Source organism: Dermacentor andersoni, chromosome 11 (assembly GCF_023375885.2).
Source record: "Dermacentor andersoni chromosome 11, qqDerAnde1_hic_scaffold, whole genome shotgun sequence".
Lineage (NCBI taxonomy): Eukaryota > Metazoa > Arthropoda > Arachnida > Ixodida > Ixodidae > Dermacentor > Dermacentor andersoni.
This window is the reverse complement of record NC_092824.1, coordinates 86,033,120-86,052,973: the sequence shown is the minus strand read 5'-3', so window position 1 is coordinate 86,052,973 and position 19,854 is coordinate 86,033,120. Positions and strand designations below refer to the sequence as shown.

General features: G+C 47.8%; 1 protein-coding gene across 1 annotated transcript in view; it reads left to right on the top strand.

The window, feature by feature from the left end:
- The window catches only part of LOC126517999 (apolipophorins-like), a 76,627-nt gene that overhangs the window by 9,932 nt on the left and 46,841 nt on the right, over positions 1-19,854 (top strand). Inside the window, exons 2-10 of the mRNA XM_050167839.3 lie at positions 5,496-5,534; positions 6,466-6,611; positions 7,624-7,845; positions 9,856-10,011; positions 14,742-14,943; positions 16,274-16,520; positions 18,027-18,189; positions 18,460-18,645; positions 19,219-19,365. Of these exons, the coding sequence (XP_050023796.1) occupies positions 5,496-5,534; positions 6,466-6,611; positions 7,624-7,845; positions 9,856-10,011; positions 14,742-14,943; positions 16,274-16,520; positions 18,027-18,189; positions 18,460-18,645; positions 19,219-19,365 (1,508 nt within the window). The remainder of the gene's footprint in view (positions 1-5,495; positions 5,535-6,465; positions 6,612-7,623; positions 7,846-9,855; positions 10,012-14,741; positions 14,944-16,273; positions 16,521-18,026; positions 18,190-18,459; positions 18,646-19,218; positions 19,366-19,854) is intronic.

Here is a 19,854-nt window from a genome sequence, read left to right as displayed (position 1 = left end):
ATGCGCGCACCTCCTGCGGAAGTGCAGGTTATCCCGGGGCTTGATTGTACCGCATTTCTTACTCCACAAAGGAATCTGTCGCAATATGTTTCTTAGAATGCTGTTTAGGTAAAAGTTTGTAACGCATTACTTGGTATACTGCCTACGTAAAATATTAAGCTAGAGAATGTGCTGCGCGATGTCCTTACAACACAGCTCAACAACACGCCTTCGTTACGTTTATCCCTGTAATGTGTCAATTATTCCACGCGGAGTTTGATGCCTAAAAATGCGAACTTCAGCGCGAAAACTTGACGCATAGCACGTATAGTACCGCTTTTAGTGCCGCTTTTTTCAGTTGTGCATAGTTCAGCGATCCACTTACTAATTAATTATAATAATAATTAATCTCCTACTTAGACGACATACAATGGAACACAGCCGTGAGTGTTTTTGTAGAAATTTACTCTCCATGTCAAAAACTAACCATATACAACTTTTTTTAAAAAATTTTGCTTGATCTGGGACTCTGTTTGACCGACCCGCGTAGGACTACGTGGCGAAGCGCACTACCAGTGTCGCACCAGTGCGTCGACTTGCTTCCGCGATACTGGCTCGGACAGAGCCGCCTTACGCCCGACGTATTCGGTTCTCCGGCGCCCCATGACACTAACCGCCCAGTGTTGTTGATTTGATTTTAAAGCATGACTTATACCCACGAGTTTGATTGACCATGAAGGAGGTAAAAAAAAATGGCCGTGGCTTAGCTTGGTTAAGCCTGGTGATTGCGAAGCAATAGTGTGTTATTCTCGGATCAGCTGGTAGTATGGTTGGTGGTAGTCTTGGGTTATGCTAGTGTTACGGCTTACAGTGAATCATCTAAGCACCAGCACGTCCAGGTGCATCTCGGACTTGAGCACGCCGTTGGCGAACGCCCGTATCGAGCTGAAGGACGAGAGGTCCAAGTAGCGCATGACGACGTTCTCGATGCTCGACACCCGCCGAACGTCGGCGGCTGCGAGGAGGCCGCTGCTGATGTCGCGACACGCGAGGATGACTCGGGCGCCGCGCCGCGTCCCTGGTGAGAGGAGCGGGAGTTAAGCCGCCGTTGGTGGCTACCGCCTCGCCTCACGACGGCGTGAGATGGGGCCCCGTTTTTACACAGCTGGTGTGACGTCACTCTAGGTCACGTGGTGTGACGTCACGCAGCGAGGTCACGCTAAAGGTCAATGGTGCCTACCACCGCCTCGCCACGGAACGGGCTGAAGTGCGACCTAAAGTAGTATTGCTTCGCAATAAAAACTGCCCACAACAGGAAAAGAATACGAAAGCAAACAACAATCGAAGACAAAACATGGGGTGACAGAATGAGAGTGGTATTCCACCATGGTTTACTATAGTCAAAGAAAAAAAAGTACACCATGATCGGTGCTCTTAGCAGCGCGACCTTTCGGACGCAATGATGAATTTATGGAGCACTGCTATAACGGACCCTTGGCTGACGTCCAACTGACATGCACCGGACGACAACCGATTGGATGTTGATAAAATAAAACCTAGATGACTCGTCGGAAATTCGGACGCAATGATGAATTTATGGAGAGCTGCTATAACGGACCCTTGGCTGACGTCCAACTGACATGCACCGGACGACAACCGATTGGATGTTGATAAAATAAAACCTAGATGACTCGTCGGAAATTCGAGGAACATTCGAAAACAATCTAAGCGGGGTGTTACTGCTGATGTCCAGAGGTGATAGCACGAACTCACTACGGTGTACAGGGCCAACAGAAAGAAAAATGCCGCAAGCGTTAACAAGGTATGTGTTTTGAAGACACGAGGAATGAGTAACCGACGGTTCAGTCTTGGAAAAGCAGGTTTACCTTTGGCAAAATATCGAAAACGAGAAACGGAAAGTGGGATTATCATTCTCACCTACGGTGCGTACCGACTATTGGCCATATGTCGTAATTCGTTCTCTAGGAGAAAACAAAACCAATAGGTTTTAACTAAGTACTTAAAAATGCAGAATTAATGTACCAGTAACGCAAGAAGAATGCGTAAGTAGAAGTTAGAATAGCTTAACCTAAGCTACCACAGAGTGATGAGAAAATTGGAGAGAAAAGGTCTCTGCATTAAAGAGCTTGCACTAGAAAAAAATTGAAATGAATTGTGAAAAAAAAAAAATGTTTACGTGGTAACCGTCTAGTGATGCTGCATTTATGTCTGCCTAGGTCGCTATAGCAACGTGCACACGGTGCAAGGTCGTCGCTTGGTAATGTTCGCGACAGTTTCCTAAGGTGCGATCGTGCAGAACCTGTCATCGCCGTTACGTCACTTCAGAGTTCGTTGCGGCAGCGCCATGCACGTTTTGAACGAGTGGATGCTGTTCGAATGCAGTGTAAAGACGGCTGTAGCCGTTGCGAAAACATTAGGATGAATACGGGGGTCGTATAGTTGTCGCTGGTGTTGTTGCTAACGGGCAGGGATAACCTGACAAATGCCGCGGGCAATAGGTGGTTTCCAAATCCAACGCCTAGCGGCCGCTGCCTCGGAGCAACAAAAAGACAGATCTCGAGCCGATGATTTTGCAAACTGTTTGCTCCGAAATCAATTGCAGAGCTGGAAACACGTCACATCCGTCATGTTTTAGACACTCCCAATTGATCCGCCTGAGTATGTCTTGCAGCGTCAGGAAGATGCGTCACCGTGTGACGGTCGATTCAGTCTCTCGCAGAAATGTCAGCAGAGTGCGCGACACCTCTTATTGCACTATATACGCGGTTCTCTCAGGAAGACTGACCATTCTACGCGTGCTCGTGGAAACCGTGTTCTATCCATGTCGTCCAGAAGCCACTTCATATAAACTCGCAAAAGCGCTGGGAGGATTCGACAACACACTGGCACATTTTGACACCATGTGGTATTGCCAGGGATGGACAATCAAAAGTGGCGCAACCTCGTTAGATATAGATAGGACACGATATACCTGCGTTGCATCGGCACTCTCGGGAATTTCAAAGCCGACTGTCAAGGCTCTAAGTATGTATCAAAAGTTAGAAAGGAAACTATGTCACCGCGCCAGTGGCTGTCAGGGGTTTGAGCACTATTTTAACAGGTGCGTTTGGAGTAACTGTTAGCAAATTGAGATTCTGGACTCTGAAGATAATCGGCCCACAACATTGCTTTAACAGAGCAAGGAATTAATCGCCTATTTATTCATTGTTCATGAAGAGCTCCAGCCTGATACATCACACTGGAGGGAGCAGGTGAGGCTTCAAAGAATGCGCTGAGAGATGGTATAGTTACGGAGCGATGACGACCATCGTCTTTGTTTTGAATGCTCAAGCTTCGGCCTGTATAACTGAATGAATAGATAATTTATTTGCGGTATTGTTGACGCTATCGACTGATTAATTAAGGCATAGAAAGGCTGCGGGTTAGGTCGCGGGTCAGGTGAGCCTAATAATGTCAGGCTACTTGGCGATTAATGTCAGACTACTTGGCGATTGGCGTAATCGAGCTTCTTAGTGCATCCAGGGGCAGGTGAATTTCGCGAAGAGCTTGGCTTTCGACAGGTCCCGGTAGCGCTTGCCTTAGTGGCCTTGGTCTTTCCGTCTTAGGCAGCGGGGCCATCCAATAGCAGGCACTTGCTATTCTTGATCACCCCTTTTCGTGTGGGACGATAGGAAAGTCACGCTTGGACCTTTAGCCCACCGACCGGATGGCGTCAGCGGCCTCTCAAAATCTCATCGCATGACAAGCGCTTTCCTCTCGTCGGCATACATGCATTCTTATTCTTTTTTTTTTTTATACTAGCAAATTCAGCTCACGAATCGTGTGCCTCTCGAAGAGATATCCGAGAAAAGCAAAAGGAGCCGACAGAATCACGTGCGGCCAGCGTGAATAATTTCGAGTGCGCGCGCCTTGAATCTGAAGAGGGGACCACTCTTCCCTACTCCGCGGTCTTCCTTTTTTTCTTCTTTATCTCAAGTTTTCGCAGTTTCTTGTGGCTTCCTTGTGCCTGTGTCTATCTCTCGCTCTGTCTAGACCTTTTCCTCGAATCGCTCTTTTCTTTTTCTTTCCTTTCTCGGCATCTTTCTTCACCTCTCCGGCAACGTCAGTGGACTCATTGCAGCAGCGGCTTTTGCAGCACGCGCATATGACAGCTGCTGCCTGTGCAGATAATCGCTATCTGGTGACGGTTCGCGTAGCGTGCTCGCCTCTCGTGTCGGCGGTGACGCGTCTCAAATGCCCGCATCCTATAGCATGCCTACTTTTACGTCCACTTGACATTCTTGTCACCTTTCATCCAGCTTCGCTCCCCCCTCCCCATCTCTCTATCTCTCTCTCGTTCGTTTTCGTTAATCTTGCGCGCCGCTTCATGTTTGCGTTTTCTTTTCGTTTTTTTTCCTCCCTGGTCACTCATCTGTTGACCTGCCTCCATATTCCTGCATCGCTCTCTCTTCTGGTTTCCTAGAGTTAAGAAACGCGGGGCACTTCTCCGAGAAACCGCCTATCTCTGGAAAACCAGGAGACTGCGCTTTCCGTCATCTCAAGTTTCGTGTTTTCTCAGACGCACATGGGACGGGGCGCTCGAGGTGAGAGCGAACCGAACGTCTGCAAACACGCGCGCAGTTTAGCTTGCACGCAGGCCCGCGTAAATCAGATGTAACGACAGACATTGTATTGCGTCATTCAAGACTCTCCGAACAGCTGCTCGCTTTAAAGCCCCGTGGTTTATCTCGTCTCCGTATCCTGACACAAAATTCAGGCCGCCTTTTCTTTTCCTTTCTCTTTTTTTTACGTTTTTCAGTAGTCACAATAGCTTTGCTTGTTACTCTGTCGCGGTCAGTCACCGACCGGAAACCTATTTCTTGGCGTCTCGAGACCATGGAGCAAATAAATAAAATAACCCGCCGTGGTTGCTTAGTGGCTGTGGTGTTGGGCCTCGAAGCACGAGGTCGCGGGATCGAATCCCGGCCACGGCGGCCGCATTTCGACGGGGTCGAAATGCGGAAACACCCGTGCACTTAGATTTAGGTGCGCGTTAAAGAACCCCAGGTGGTCCAAATTTCCGGAGTCCCTCACTACGGCGTGCCTCATGATCAGTGGTTTTGGCACGCAAAACCCCCATAATTTAATTTAAATAAATAAAATAGGAGGGAGCATTATGTCAATGCAGCTAGCCTTGGCCAGCCAACTCTCCGTGAAGCCGTTCCCTTCGCTTTTCCCCTGGGAAAGTCGGCGAAACCTGCGAGATTCAGTGTACTGGTAGAGAATGTTTGGTCCCCGGTAATTTTTAATCAAAGCGCACATTTGTTCGGCTGCATGCACTTCCGCGGCTATGGCTGCAGAGCGGGATACACGAATACCATGCGATGATCACGTGTCGCGCCGAATCGTTTGGCTTCATGAATCGCGTTGTGCCGACGCTATACCGCTTAGTGCTGTTCTTCCTCCGCGCTTGAAACCATGAACTTGTCCTGATCTTCTCGCTTGGTTTCTCGCAGGGCCATTGCGTCAGGATGGCATCTCTAGAGATTGCAGATGTGAGTATTCCTTTACTGACTTTACTGTACAATCTGCGTTACACTAATTGGGAGATATACACATTTCCTTTTCTGACCGGAGGTTTAGATTTGGCCGAGAAGTGTTTGAAGTGTTCACTTTGCTGGCGCGATTCGCAATGTCCGACCGAGAACGGAATTAGACATACGAGATGAACTGTAGCCCTTAAGCCAGTATGAGAATCACATTTATATATCCGGCTGTAGTTCTCGTCACCGCTCGATTGAATTGGTTCTGGGCCGCGTACAACATATGTTCATATGTTCCTATGAGGTCGGAATTGTCTTAACGCACAGTTTTAAGGCGGAAGCTGTTTAGAGACCCTTACAGGACTCCTTCATCGCTTACCGCAACTGAAAAGCCTTAATGAACGAGAAGATTGTATAACCCCAACAACGCCGCAAAGCAAACGTACCAGTTCTCACAATCAGGTATCGCAAAAACCCGTGATTGAAGGTTATTGAACAGAGCAGCGTAATACTGTTCTTGTGTGAAACAATGGCAAACTTAAAACCCAAGTTCACTGGTTACAAACACTTGATGCAAGCAACGCTCATAGAACACACCACTTGCAAAACGCGTCGCAGTCTTCATGTCTCGAAAATCAACGCGCCAATTGCTCTTATACATTTGAAGATCTACGAACTGCCGCGTCATTGTTTTAATTATTTTTTTAGAAGTAAACAAAAGGCGGTGGCCAGGGATAAAACTCGTTTTTTTTTCTTTTTATTTTTTGCCATAGCCGCTGCGTACGTCCGCATAATTCACGAGACTGATTGGCCAGCGGAAACGGCCACATTTAGGGGGCGCGTTTCTCAAGTGGTGTACCGCGCGTGAACGAACCCTGAAAGGGAAGTGTTGATTGCCAAACCAACTGTCGTAACCGGGTTCCATTTGCGTTTGTCCCCGCAGCACCGTCGCCCATGACATCGCAGCAGACGATACTGTACACGTACGTCGGCGAAAACCGCATCGAAAACCAGGACGCGCAGCATCACGTTCAAGTGAAGGCCAACGTCGAAGTCGGAGTGATCTCACCATGCATCTTTTCGTTCAAGGTACATACGACGTCACTTTTGATGCTCTTCTCCTTGGGTAGTTATAAACTGTCACCACACATTCAAGCGCGAACAAATAGAAAAGACTAAGGAGTATTGTTGCCTTTCCAGGTTCGACTGTGTTTTTACTCGTGGCCTAAACGTACTTCAGATAGTACGCTATGGTCAGAAACTTTCTATGGAGCGATTGCACGTCGCGGCTTCATATATTAAAGCGTAACAGATGTTCTGACCATTTTTTTCCTTGTTCGCGTTTGAATTTATGCCGATGGGACAGGCGAGGCACAATGTAATGCGACATAATGCACAACGTAATGCATCATTCGAAAGAGGTGGCACTCTCGAGTGGTGACGGAAAGCACTGACACGTGTTGCATTTATTAGAACATTTCTGTGCGGACAGACATATTTTTACCGTGCAGAACGTCCAGAGCAGAGCTGTCGCCCCTAAGAAAAAAAGCAAGAGGGTTTGTTACTGAGGCAAAGTCAAAGATTAATATAAAGGATCTACGAGTGGGGGGGGGGGGGGGGTTGAGCACAAATAGTGGTACCACAAATACAGTTATAGTGTGATTAGCGACGAATGCATCGCGCTCTGCGAATAGCAGAAAACCACTCATGTGCCCCTCTGCAGCAATGCATGAAAATTATTCGGAAGGAATTTATACGCTTAAAACGCACCGATACGCTCATTAAGCAGTTACTAAACTTTTCCGAACAATATCTGCCGCAAATACAAGAGAAAGGTTAATTGTAGTGACTTGATATCGATCATGTTATACTTTTTTTCAGCTTTTCGGAAGATATGATCTATATAAAATCACTACAATTAACTTTTTTATTTTATTTTCTATTGTATCTGAAAGAAAAAAATTTCGCTAACTAACGTTCCGCAGCAAACACAGGGGCTGCCACTCTGTCAATGAAACCTCGCAGAGCGTTTGAAGCGTACAAGGCCGACACCGTAAATTTACAGTTTACATGGATTTTTCTCCGTCCTTCTTGCGTGCAGATGGCCGACGTAGACCTGCAAGGGGTCAGCGTGGCCAACCGGTACGCTTTCAAGGAGGCCCTGGAGCGGCATCCGCTGACCATGTACATCGAAGATGGCATCGTTGGCGAGATTCGTCACCATCCGGAAGAGCTGCCGTGGGCGCTGAACGTGAAGCGGGCCATCATCTCCATGATGCAGATACCACGCTCCGCGCTGGACGCCAACAGCATTATCTCCGAGGTACGCCGTTCTTGCAGGTGGCTGAAATGCGCGTACGACGTGCCAACACACTAGGCTCGCCACCTGCAGCCCGTTTTCTACCGGCGCAACAAGTTTTAGAGCGTCAGGCACCCGTTCCTGCTGCGAGTCATTCGTAATTGAGCGAACGAGCACAGCGAAGGATGAGAGAGCGAACGCGAAGCACAGCGCGGGATGAAAGACGGCGATAGCGAAGAGAGCGCGAGGCAGAGGAGGAGGGTATGGCGAAAGCGTGAGAAGAAAAGGGTAGTGCGCCGCGCAAGACGGGCTCTGCGGCGACGATGGCTACGAGATGGCGCCAGAGTAGCCTGCGTCGTCTGTTCACCGATGGCGCCACCAGTACAGTGTACGGAAACAAAGCGCTTCGTGAGCGGAGATCTGTCTGCAGCGGCAGCGGCTGTAAATGGCGCCCACGCGTCACCCACGCGCTGCCTCTCGCGATCTCCCGGTTAGCGAGGCAGTCGCGCCGCACTTCGTTCCGTTTGCAACGTGCCCCACGAGACAGATTGTCCGCACCAGCCAATATATCGCGACGTGAAAATGCGTTATAGAAGTGTGCTCAATTTCGCATTAGGGAGTATCGTAATCGTCGGGTGAATTTGTTCCCCTCACGGTGCTGGCTGCCGGTTCTGTCCCACGATGGCACGCAAATTTGATAATGGTTCTCCTGCAATCGGCACATTATAAGCTGCGTCGCAAGCGCTCTGTCGGGCGTTCGTACATTCCAGACCCCTGAATTGTCGCAAACAAGTCAATTACTAATTCCTTAAATTTTGTTAATTAATTAAAGCACCATATATCTTGTTGTCATCTAGACTTACACGCATTGCTATGTTGTTCTTAGGCTGTTAATGTACCTTACCAATAAGAAAGAACAGCATGAAGCTTTTAAAGGGGGGTGGTATAGGCAGATGCGGGGTGTCAGAGATTTCTGTGGTTTTCTTGATTTGCTCTGTATAAAAAATACTTTAAATTCGCGCGTAGTTAGTAATTGCATTCCTAATGATCTATGCTAAATCTTAGTTTCAAAAATCGAGAAGCGTAGAAATTGTAAGCTTTATATCTATCTCTCTCTATTTTGTTCTAGGAATGTTTATTGATGGGAGTAGAAGTCGAGCAGTATTTCTTGGCAGTCAAATTTTAACAACAAAAACAAACGCTTTTTTGAGAGATGTTACCTACCATCCCCCCAAGTGCAGCAAACGTGTATAAAACCTTTGAATAATTTTCACTCATGAGAAGATTGGGCTCGTCTTATCGCAAGTTTATCCATTTCTTTTATTTTCTTTATTTTAACATGTATTACGTCTTACAGCCCTCCTCCCCCATATTTCTTGTTGTCGGTTTTTTTTTCTTCGCTCGGCTATCCCTACAAGATGCGGAGTAAAGCTAAAGCAAGAGACACACGATACGGTACGGCGTCCGATCCGACGTGCACGGCTAGCCGTACGGATAGTCGCAACCAGCAAGTTTCTGACAGTTCGCATCAGGTTCCCCAAGAGTTCCAACAGTCATGCAGCCATCTTCCGGAAGCATCGCACATCGTCTCGTACGCCGTCGCGTCACACCTCACGTCTTCGCGACATCCATCGCTGGCGCCACCGATCTGCTACCGCCAATGTTCATGCTTGCTTGGCACAAAATTTCGCCCCAGAAGAAGCTTACATTTTTTCCCCCGCCCGAAATTGTATCCTATATAGGTACACATACCGTGAGCTGTCGTGCCTTAGTCACCGCTGTCGTCCGTAGCCATCGCAGGGCGAGCAAGCGCTGCTCCTTATTCGGGTGATGTCGCAAACTACATGTCGCGAGAAAAAGAATATTTTTCTAGTTCTTTTTTTTTTTTGCATTGAAGAGTGCTTTCAAAGAGTCGAGAACAGCTCCGAGTCGTAACCCGTTTGTGGTTAAGGTGTGCCGGTTATAGCGTCGGCGTGGTCTTTGGGACAAGTTTATAACGTTGCTCTTTTTTCTTCCCCGCGCGTGCGCGCGCAGACCGACGTTTTTGGAACGTGCGAGACCCGCTACACGCCCGGCAACGTTGGCCGCACCGGTGGAACCGTGACCAAGTCCAAGAACCTGGCCACGTGCTTCGGCCGCTTCGGCAGCTCCTTGCCCATCATCTACACGCCTTACGAGGCCAAGGCGTCGGTGAGTTCAACGCGCATTTCACACCTTCCGCCTGTTCAACTCGTTCGCCGTCATAACGGGATGGGAAGAGCACCCCGTTGGAGTTGTTAGAGCTGCCTACGCTAAATGGTCGAACTGCTCTCGTTTCTTAGATGACTCGGATAACTCGGGAGCGTGTGACAGCTGTGACGTTGTCTTTCCGAAGTGACGGCGACGGTGCGAGCGCTCCTCGAGTGGCCCTCTATTTGTCGTCGCAATAATATGCGGCACTATGCGAGCACATCTGTCTGTACGCCAACGATGGCGAACAAGGCACGGTGAATGCAGTGACCCACTATACCTGACGAATGTTCAACCGAGGCTGGTGCAGCCGGCAGTGGGTCATGGTTGAATGACTCAGATACAGTAGTCATTATAGGGCTAGTCCTGCGTAGTGGTAGCGCTTCCGAGAAATTCTGTTGTAGGATCAATACGCGGGCCTGTGATTAATGCGCAAGCACTATAGAGCTACTTCCATCGGAAATCTGTCTGTCCTGTAACGCATGACACGATGAGGTCAATACGTGTACATGGGATTCCATGGGAACATTATATATATGGTTAAAGGTGTGCTAGTGCGTGTGTCATTGCACACTTCAAGTCGCGGCCGTCTGGCTGACTATGTGGCCTAGAGCGTCATTGGGCACGTGACGGCGCAGCCACTCGGGAGGAGGTGGCGCCACGTCATGAGCGTACAAAATGAGCGCGTTCATGACGTTTCCGAGGTCTACAAACGCTATAATGCTTTCGCATTCCCACACGCATGCAGCCTCGAGTGTCTCTGCCGAATTTTTTTTCCTTTGAATGTGGAGAGCACCGGGGATTTCACGTGCTTTTTTGATCCCTGTGAGTGGTTATGGCATGCTTCTTGTGTATAGTGTATGTGGGCGACCATGAAGATGCATCCCACTTGGGGACCAACGGTTGCCACCTCCTCTGTATTGACAAATAAGCTTTGAAACTCTGTCAGCATACAAGCCAATGCCGGCGGAATTCAATAGCTTTCGCACGATAGGTTTCTATTTTCCCAGCGTTATTTCGGCTCCAGATGGTGAAGCGTTATTTTAAAATATTGCCCCAATTTTTTTTTAATAGGGTTGCCTGTTTGCTTTACGCAGTCGGCCTCATGATGTTCGTAGTTTTTGTAACAGCGTTAAGCCGTTAGTTGGCGACGAATTAAGAGTTCGGAGACTCTCACTAGCGATATATTAGCGACCTCGCTAGCTAAGAGAGAGAGAGAGCATGGAGAGGGCAAGTACGGAAGTAGACCGGGCGAACGTCCGAGTTGCTACCCTGTACTAGGAGTAGGGAAGCTGAGAGATAGTAAGAATAGAGTTATCACTGCGCGCGCGAAGTGAGACGAACAGCATGTCTATAAATGGTCAATAAGGCTGGTGCACTTAAAAAAGAAAAAGAACTGCCGAAACGCACGATTTGCTTTCTACGCCTACGACGCATGTGGTCTAGGAATTTGTGTTTTGAGACAGTGCACTTGAGTTCAGGCAGTTTAGTGTGGTCTTTTGAAACAGTATGCGCTGGACGTCCTGTTCAGGGTAAGCGCGCAACTGTTCGATGGCTTCTTCAGATCCACAGGTGCCGCACTTTGGTGTATTATCGGTCATTCCAATACGGTAAGAATAAGCCATCGGCGGTAAGAGCATTGTTGCGTCGCCGCGTGAGAAGCTAGTTGGCACTTGCAGCCTATTTGTGGTTAGAGAGAGAGAGAGAGAAGCAAAGGAAAGATAGGGAGGTTAGCCAGAGATTATTTCCGGGTGGCTACCCTGTACCGGGGGAGGGGTAAAGCGATGCGGTAGGTGAGAGAGAGAAAAATAACAAAAAAGAAAGAAAAATGACCACGCACACACATACAACACAGAACTGTTTCTGTGAGCACTGTCAGGCAGTCTGCGAAGGCATTACTAGTGTTGCATAGTGTCACCGTCCCATCCTACGTCACACAGCGTAGTCACAATTTGTCACAAAGTCCTGTGTCCTTTAACTAACGCAGCAGTGCCTTCGTAGCGGCTCGCGCTGATGTTCGCGTTGGCCATTTTCCAAGGATCTGTGGTTAAACTTCTCGTTAAGTTCGGCGGGTGAACGTTAACGCAGTATAAGCGGATAAATCGAAACAACGAAGAATGAAGCGGTATGTGCGTCCCGTTCGTTTCGTGCTCATCAAAGCGGGATCGGGGCTGCGGCCGGGGCACAAGGCGCCGCACGCGCGTACTTCGAACACGTGCCGTTTCGAAGCCGATTGCTCGGAAGCGCGCAGGCGATCGCTGCGTGCGTTTCCCGCGGCAGATGGTGTTGACGACCGGCGCGCGCGACAGTCTTGCGAGGGGTCGAGCCGAGTCGGGGAAACAACGCGAACGAAGTTCAAGAGACCGCGGTCCACGCGTTCGGTCGCTCGCGCCCCGCCTTGTGGAGTGTTTTTCTTCCTTCCCGTCGAGAACGGCAACGCGCTCCGCGTGCCCGGTCCAGACATTGAACGACCTTGTCACGAGCGCCGCGAATCCGATAACAAAAACGGTCGCGTTTGCCTCAGCCGGACCGTGCGCGGGTCGCAATGCGAAGACCTCGTGGCACTCTGCTGTGCCGGCACTTGTGCCACGCTTATCGATGCGTGCTTCGGCGAGGAAACGAGTGAAGATCGGCCGTTTGTTAAAGAGCGATCGAGCTTCTCTTGCGAAATGCGAGGAACCGGTTTTCGTGCAGCGGCGCTTATCTTTTTTTTACAGTGGGCTGTCTTGACTTCACTGAGTTGGCTCAGTGGCTGTGTTCGTTGCCGAGGTGGGATCGAAAGTTGCCGAGCGAAAGTCTACAACACCACTCGCTTCCCGTGTAGGGAGGGGCCGAATGGGTCAGAAGTACAGCTACCTATCTAGTGTCAAGTGGGCAGGCTGGCAGCCACCATGTTGGGCGATGCCATTATTTCCGCTGAACAGAAGTTTGCGGGAGACCTTGAGACAAAACCACTTCGGCGGTAAAGAAAAAATCACTCGTGTGTGTTAAAAAATCTGAAAATGGTCAAGAATAGTGCACCGTACTCAAATATGTCTATTTAGATAGGTGTAGCTTTGGGATCAAAAACGACATCAGTTAGCAATGGACCGTGGCTTAGTTGTACGCCGCGTGACGCCTCTACTATATATTTATGCTTGATTATGGGATGTTTTACTGATAGCATTTCGCGATAAGCGAGTTCTTTACAAGCAAAAAATAGCAGGTTATGTGATTAGACGCTGTAGCATGGGCAGTACTCAAGTACAGATACGGAGCTTTGTAGATATGTTTTAGTTAGTCGCATTGCAGCGATGCCTGTCGCTATCAAGTAAACATATATATATAAAGGTAATCTCTTAACATCATGCTATGCCCCGCCATCTTCGACGTATCCTACCACACATTTGGAGTAGCGCGCCAAGATGTAGGCCAGACTGACATCATCAGTTTCTCACTAAAGCAAGCATCTTCCACTCCCTTTATGTTTTCTGTTATGCGCAGCCTTCTGTCATACTCTCGCATTCTTTTCTGTCCTCTTCTCTCCCTCCCAGAGTTTGCTTCTGACTCCTTAATTCTTAAGCTCGCGTGCATCTATGTTCGTCAAATTGTGTTGACTCGCAAGTTGTGTTGTTCTGCTTCTGATCCCAATGTCGGTGCCTCAATTCCTTGCCGTGGTATGGCAGTCGTACTCCTATGGGGCAGAATACACGAATGCCAGTGTATTGACACTTCACTGCATGTTAAAGATCCTTAAGTGGCGAAAATCAAACCGCAGTGTTTCACTCGGTGTCCTTCATAATGAAGGTTAAGCTTCCTAACAGTTCAATCGATCAGTCAATCAATCTATCTATCTATCAACCAATCAATCAATCAATGATCGATCAGTCGATCAATGGATCGGTCAGTTTGAGCTGAGGGATTGAAGCTCACATAGTACTACACCACGACACTTTGGCTGAACTTTTATATGTCTGTAAACCCGTAATGCATGTGATTACTATCGTTTACCACTTTGTGCTTTATTTCTTCTCTCTATACTACTCTGGAGGACTGCCCTGTGTCTTATGCTGAATGGCCGTTACTTTAGCACGACCTCAACATCACATTCCGAACGTTACTTGCGAACCGTAAAGCTGGCTTTTCTGCACAGCCATACTGTCATGGGATGAAGCATTTCGTAAAACGTAGGCGTCATCGCTCATTGCACTGAGAAATTCGACGTATACAGAGCAGGGCTACGTCGCTATTGAGCTGATGAGGACAAAAGTAGCGGTAAGCTGTCTAGCCGTAGTCACCTTTATGTGAAATTTGATTGCAAATAAGCTGGCTGTTTAGCCTGAAGGAATGCTTTTGCTGCTTTGGCGGGGCATGATGTCGACCTCACAGCCCGCATCTGAATGAGCTTTAGCACACCTGTAAACCATGGCCGATGCGATAGCTTGCTAAATGCCTCTACTATTAAACATGAAGCTGCTTCAGCTGATTCCATGAAAAGTTCGCGTGAACTCCTTGTAACCCAACATAAAGACAGCAGGGCAGCTAAGTATACTGCTCCAACTATCCCAGAAACGTGTCATACTTATGTGGCTGTGATTTCACCGCGCATATGCCGGGAGCGCCTTTACCTGAGTCACTCGAGGCATGCGCAAACGTAACATGGACACTGTGTAAATTAATTAATGTTCCGCATCCGGTCCTTGTCTACGCAGCCGTTCCAGACGATACCGATGACGAACGGCAGCTTCATCTGTCAGCAAACGGTGGACGCCAACCGATGGATCACCAAGGCCGAGTGCAAGGAGCAGGAGTTCCTCCACCTCGCCGCCAGGGGCCTCCGCGAGCAGACCACGTTCACCTCAACGGGTGTTCTGATCATGCAGCAGATCTTCCCGTCGGTTAAACCCGTGCCCGGTGCGAGACGATTCTCTGGCTCCTTTCTGCGATGAGAGAACGTGTAGAATTGTCTACGGCGTGTAGCCTAGCTGATACTTCGCGTTGGTGTAACTGTTGTTGCTTAATCGGAAGCTGCAGCAACTGGGAGACACAGGAGGAGACGCACCCTATAGGCTCTCAGTGCGCTGATTTGGAGTACAAGTGGCATTGTACATTGTTCAGAGAAACAAATATCGACTAGAAGAGCATGTTTAGAATTTTTTTATCAGTTTAGAATTAGAAGCCACACGCAGTCGTGTCCGATTCATTTTTGAAGGCGGTAATGGCGCATGCGTTCTTACCTTGTACGGAAGCAAGCAGGTCAATCGTGGATAGTGAGTAATGGCAATCATTAACGTTGATTGACTAGATAAGGCATCCTTAGTAGGGTGAAAAAATACAGAAAACGTTATTTTAGTGCCTAAAATAACGGATGCCTATAGGGGTGCCTAAAGCTTTCTTTCTTTAACTGTTGCAACGTGGTGGAGCGGCCTAGGTGTCCCAGTATTCAGTGCAGAGTTGCAGTGAAAGTTTGAGGAGAACAGATACAGTATGGAGGCACTCATATCTGAACAATGCCATATGACATATTGTACAGCATTTCCCACTACTGAAGTGAACACTTTAAGGATGAAATAGCCAACATAATAGCATATCTTGCCCGACTTTATCGGAAGGGTCCCGTATGAAGCGCCAGGCATGTACCTCTCCATACGAGTATACGCCTTCATTGTAGGTCTCGGCTGCATTTGGTGACGAAGTTTGACGAAGTGTTTCGTTTAAGAGTGAAACGTATGGTACGTTTGAAGAACGTTCGGAGCAGTGAGGACACCTGGGCTTTTCCTGTGATGCATCTTCCTTTCTTGAGCGTCACCATTTACCTTAATTTCCTGAAAGAGAGAGAGAGAGAGAAAGTGAGCGCTCTTTGATGAATGCTAGGGAGTCTTACCTCACGGCATTCCTAGAACGTATCGCCTGGCGGGCATGATGAAAAATTTAATGATACGCGCAATGCACGTCACAGATGCACAACGTACACAAAACACGTCAACACTGAACTGAATTATCTGATTAAGACCAGTGTCTCTAAAAAAAGGTAAAAGTGCCTTCGTTGCGCGAGATACACTGGCAGTGTTAGTCCGTGGTTCAAGTACGTGCTGCAGCTCAAGGGAGGACAATCTTTGATGAAAGATTCAGTGCGAACACCAGGGCTTTTCTTTCCAATCTCCCGTGCATTTAAAGGCTGTCTCGTGCGAACTTCTTCGCTGTGGCATGAACCATGTGTTCTGCGTCTGTTCACGCTCGACAGAGACGGTGAACGTCAAGTCCACGATAAAGTTCGACCACAGCGTGACCCGTGCTGAGAAGACCGAGCCAAAGGAGGTCATTGCCCTGCTGCGTGACCTGTGCCGCAGCACACATGAGGACATCCGACCCGAAGCCAGTGGTATCTTCGCCCGCCTGGTGGCTGACCTCCGCGGTCTACCACCACCTGCTCTGAGGCAAATCTACAGCAAGGTGTCCGCTGGGGAGCTGTGCTTCGACCAGAAGATCCAGTGAGTGCGCGTACTGCCTTCTTGTTGTTACCGCAGGTTCAGGGACATAGGTCAAAATTCCGCCTTGTAAAATTCGCCATCTTGTGTGCGCTGTTTGGTTTCCAGGGCCACTTCATCCTCCGTGATAGGGTCAACACGCATACGTGGAGAGAAGGCTAACCGGGGGGGGGGGGACTCTTTATATTTAGATGCTGAATTGATGTTCCTAAAGGCATTTACAAATGACCGTATTGCTGAATGCGATGTTCGTAGCGGAACATAAAGAAAAGTAAATTGGAGTGGGTTATTTACCAGACACGTGCTTGCTATATTCCTCTAGTGACCTACAAAGAAAAAAACAAAAAAAAAAAACAAAGGACTCTTCTTCAATCATCTCCTAAACTTGGCTTCTATTTCTTCCGCGTTACGTTGCGTTGTGCCAACTGTTTTAACTGTTGACAAAACAAGACCGTTCTTTTTCATTCTCGTTGATAGTTCGTGGCTTTGTTGTTGTTGTTGCTATCTTAATGTGTTTTTTTTTTACTCCACTCTCGTCCATTCGCAATGAAGTTCTGCAGTACCGATTTCAATAGCATCGAGGGCTTGATACTTGGCTGTGACAACCGCGCCTTGGTAAGGAATCAGAGCAATGAAAGCGGAAATCTGTCATCCGCCCTAAAGTAGCATGCAGGTACGAAAGAAGCCCATGTGAGTTTCTCAGAAGGCTACACAATTGAAAAGGAACAAAAAAAAAGAAGAACAAGAAGCTCGTTATGGTCTGACGATCGGACAGTACGGCGTTAAGAAAAAGAACTCGCTGCTCTTCCACTCTGTGAAGAAGGATGACCAGCGAAGCTGTGTATGTGGGCCCCTTAATGGCAAAGTGCACCTCCGCCGCGGGTCGGGCCGGCATTGCACTATCTTCGGAATCAGCCCACGTATGGGGAATGCTTAACGCCTGCTTCGCCTCTGCCGCGGGGCGGCCCGGCATTGCACTATCTCCGGGATCGGCCCACGTGTGGGAAGTTTTTTGCTTACCACGCCAACGACATGAAAATTTCCTTGGACGGTAGAGGCATACAGCTTCGCTGTAAAAGAATCTGCTTCATGGTGTAATTAGTGTTTGGTAAAATGCATATTTTGCTCACAAAAGGACACAGACGAAGGGTGTCGTTGGGTGCCTTCTTTTCGTGTGCCTCCGTTTAGCGGCAGATATGTATTTCAGTATGACCTTCCTATATTTTCCGATGGACTTTAGCTTTAGCGCTGGGTCGTCGGAAGCCGTCACTGAAGCTTCTATTACGGCGTACGACGTGAACCACATGCTCTTTGCCTGGCCATATAAATGTCAGTTACCAAACATTCCTTACTCGTATTTCAACTTTTAGAGAAATTTATTCACTCACGAGGCAGAGCGAGTTAAGTATCTGGGCGTTTCATGGTTTCGTCTAGATCGATCCATAGATAAATGAATAAACCATTCAATCGAGTAACGTGTTGCTTTTCTCATTTCTTCGTGTTCTGCAGGCATCTCTTTCTGGATGCACTGCCTCTGGTCGGAACTGAGGCGTCCCTGAAGCTCACTGTTGAGCTGATTAACAAGGCCGAACATGCAGACCGTTCAATGGCATGGATCGCTGGAATCAGCTCCATCAGCTACCCGACCGAAGGAATGATCTCCATCCTTGTTGTGAGTCCATGGCTGATAAATTACGTTTAACACCTTTTCTTTTTTCAGAGGACGCTGGACTAGCACTAAAGCACTTGAAATGACACGTTCGTTTGTTCTAGGTCAAACATAATACGGCGTCCGATTTATTTCAATAATATATTGTTGATAAGTGCTTGTACTTCGCTGATGCAGACTGAACAAGCGTAAACGGCTATTCGTGTATCGTAACACGCCGATGACATATTCTTTTGTTGTCTGCTGAGAAAAGTGTTCTTTTTTTTTTCGCAGCCTCTCGTGAAGAAGTCCAGCGCACCGCGCAGTGCCATCCTCGCCGTGACGTCACTGGCCCACGTGTTCTGCCGTGGTTACCACGGCAACTGCGACGACGTGCCAGCGATCCGTGAGCTGCAAAGTTCCCTCACCAAGCAACTCGGCTTCAAGTGCCGGGCAGACGATGTTGCTTCAAGGAACAAGGTAAATGAGCGCCCTGAAGTCACGCACAACAGTTGAACGTCGACTTACGACAGTTAAAAGACTTCAGACAGTTTGCAATAGTGGCTAACTCTAACAAAATTTGAAAATTTGCTTGCTCAGCTCTGTTCTGAGTGCACACAGATATCCTAGCTGCACGTGTTTCGTCAAGTTAGGTGAAATCAAACCTGTTTTGAATAAAATTTCACTGCTTTGTCTGCGCCTTATTAACATTGTGTTTCGGGCCATCTGTATAAAAGTGTGAATGTATTTCAGCGCGCTTCTTTCTTTTTTTTTCTTTCATGTGCCCGGCTAATAGTGAAGTGCGCTCATTAGGCGAAAGGCATTACAAAAAACTTCCATCAGTGATAGCTTTTTTTCATTAAAGGAAACTGCCTGGAAATTATGTTTAAAATAAAGATGTTGGAAAGCCACTCATGTGCAACAATATTGCTTCTTTCACGCAGCAGATATCTAAAATTTTACAGTATGAAAGAGTGTAAGAAAACAAAGCAATAAACGTAGCCGATGGTGTCACTGAACTACTTTTTGTTTTTCCTTTGTTTTTTTCTTCAGATTATCACAGCTCTGAAGGGATTCGGAAACCTTGGATACTACGGCGAAGGCATCAACACCATCATTGAATGCGCCATCTCAGGGAACAGCCCTCTGCCCATACGTATCGCAGCCATCCAAGCAACCAGAAGGGCCTGTGCCCCAGAGGTATACACGCAGAGTTTTGTGAATTAACGGAACAAGTTCTTTTTGGAAATCTGCCATTCGGATGTTCATTTGCGGAGAGAAAGGTTGGGGAATTTTCTAAAACACGAAAGGTGGTTGCCAGTTTTCCCACTCACTCTCGCACATTAAACAAACGCCTTTTTTTTTTCTAAATTTTGCTTTGAGGGAATATTTCAACGCTTCTGTTTTCTTACTTCTATTTTACTTTCGTGCCAACATATCAACATACATGCCTGCATAAATTTTTTCTATGTATGCATTTCAATATCTGTACTGGAACAGTTGGTTAGCACTTATTAGGGTGTAATAGGATGTGAAACAATATCAACGACTACGTTTGAACAGCAGCGGGACAAAAAGACACTCTTTCATGTCCTGTTCTTGCTTCATACAGTTTCGAGTCCGATTACACCATAATAAGGCTGTCTGCACTGTTGCGATTTCCACTGGCAATGTTGCAATTTTCCCGAA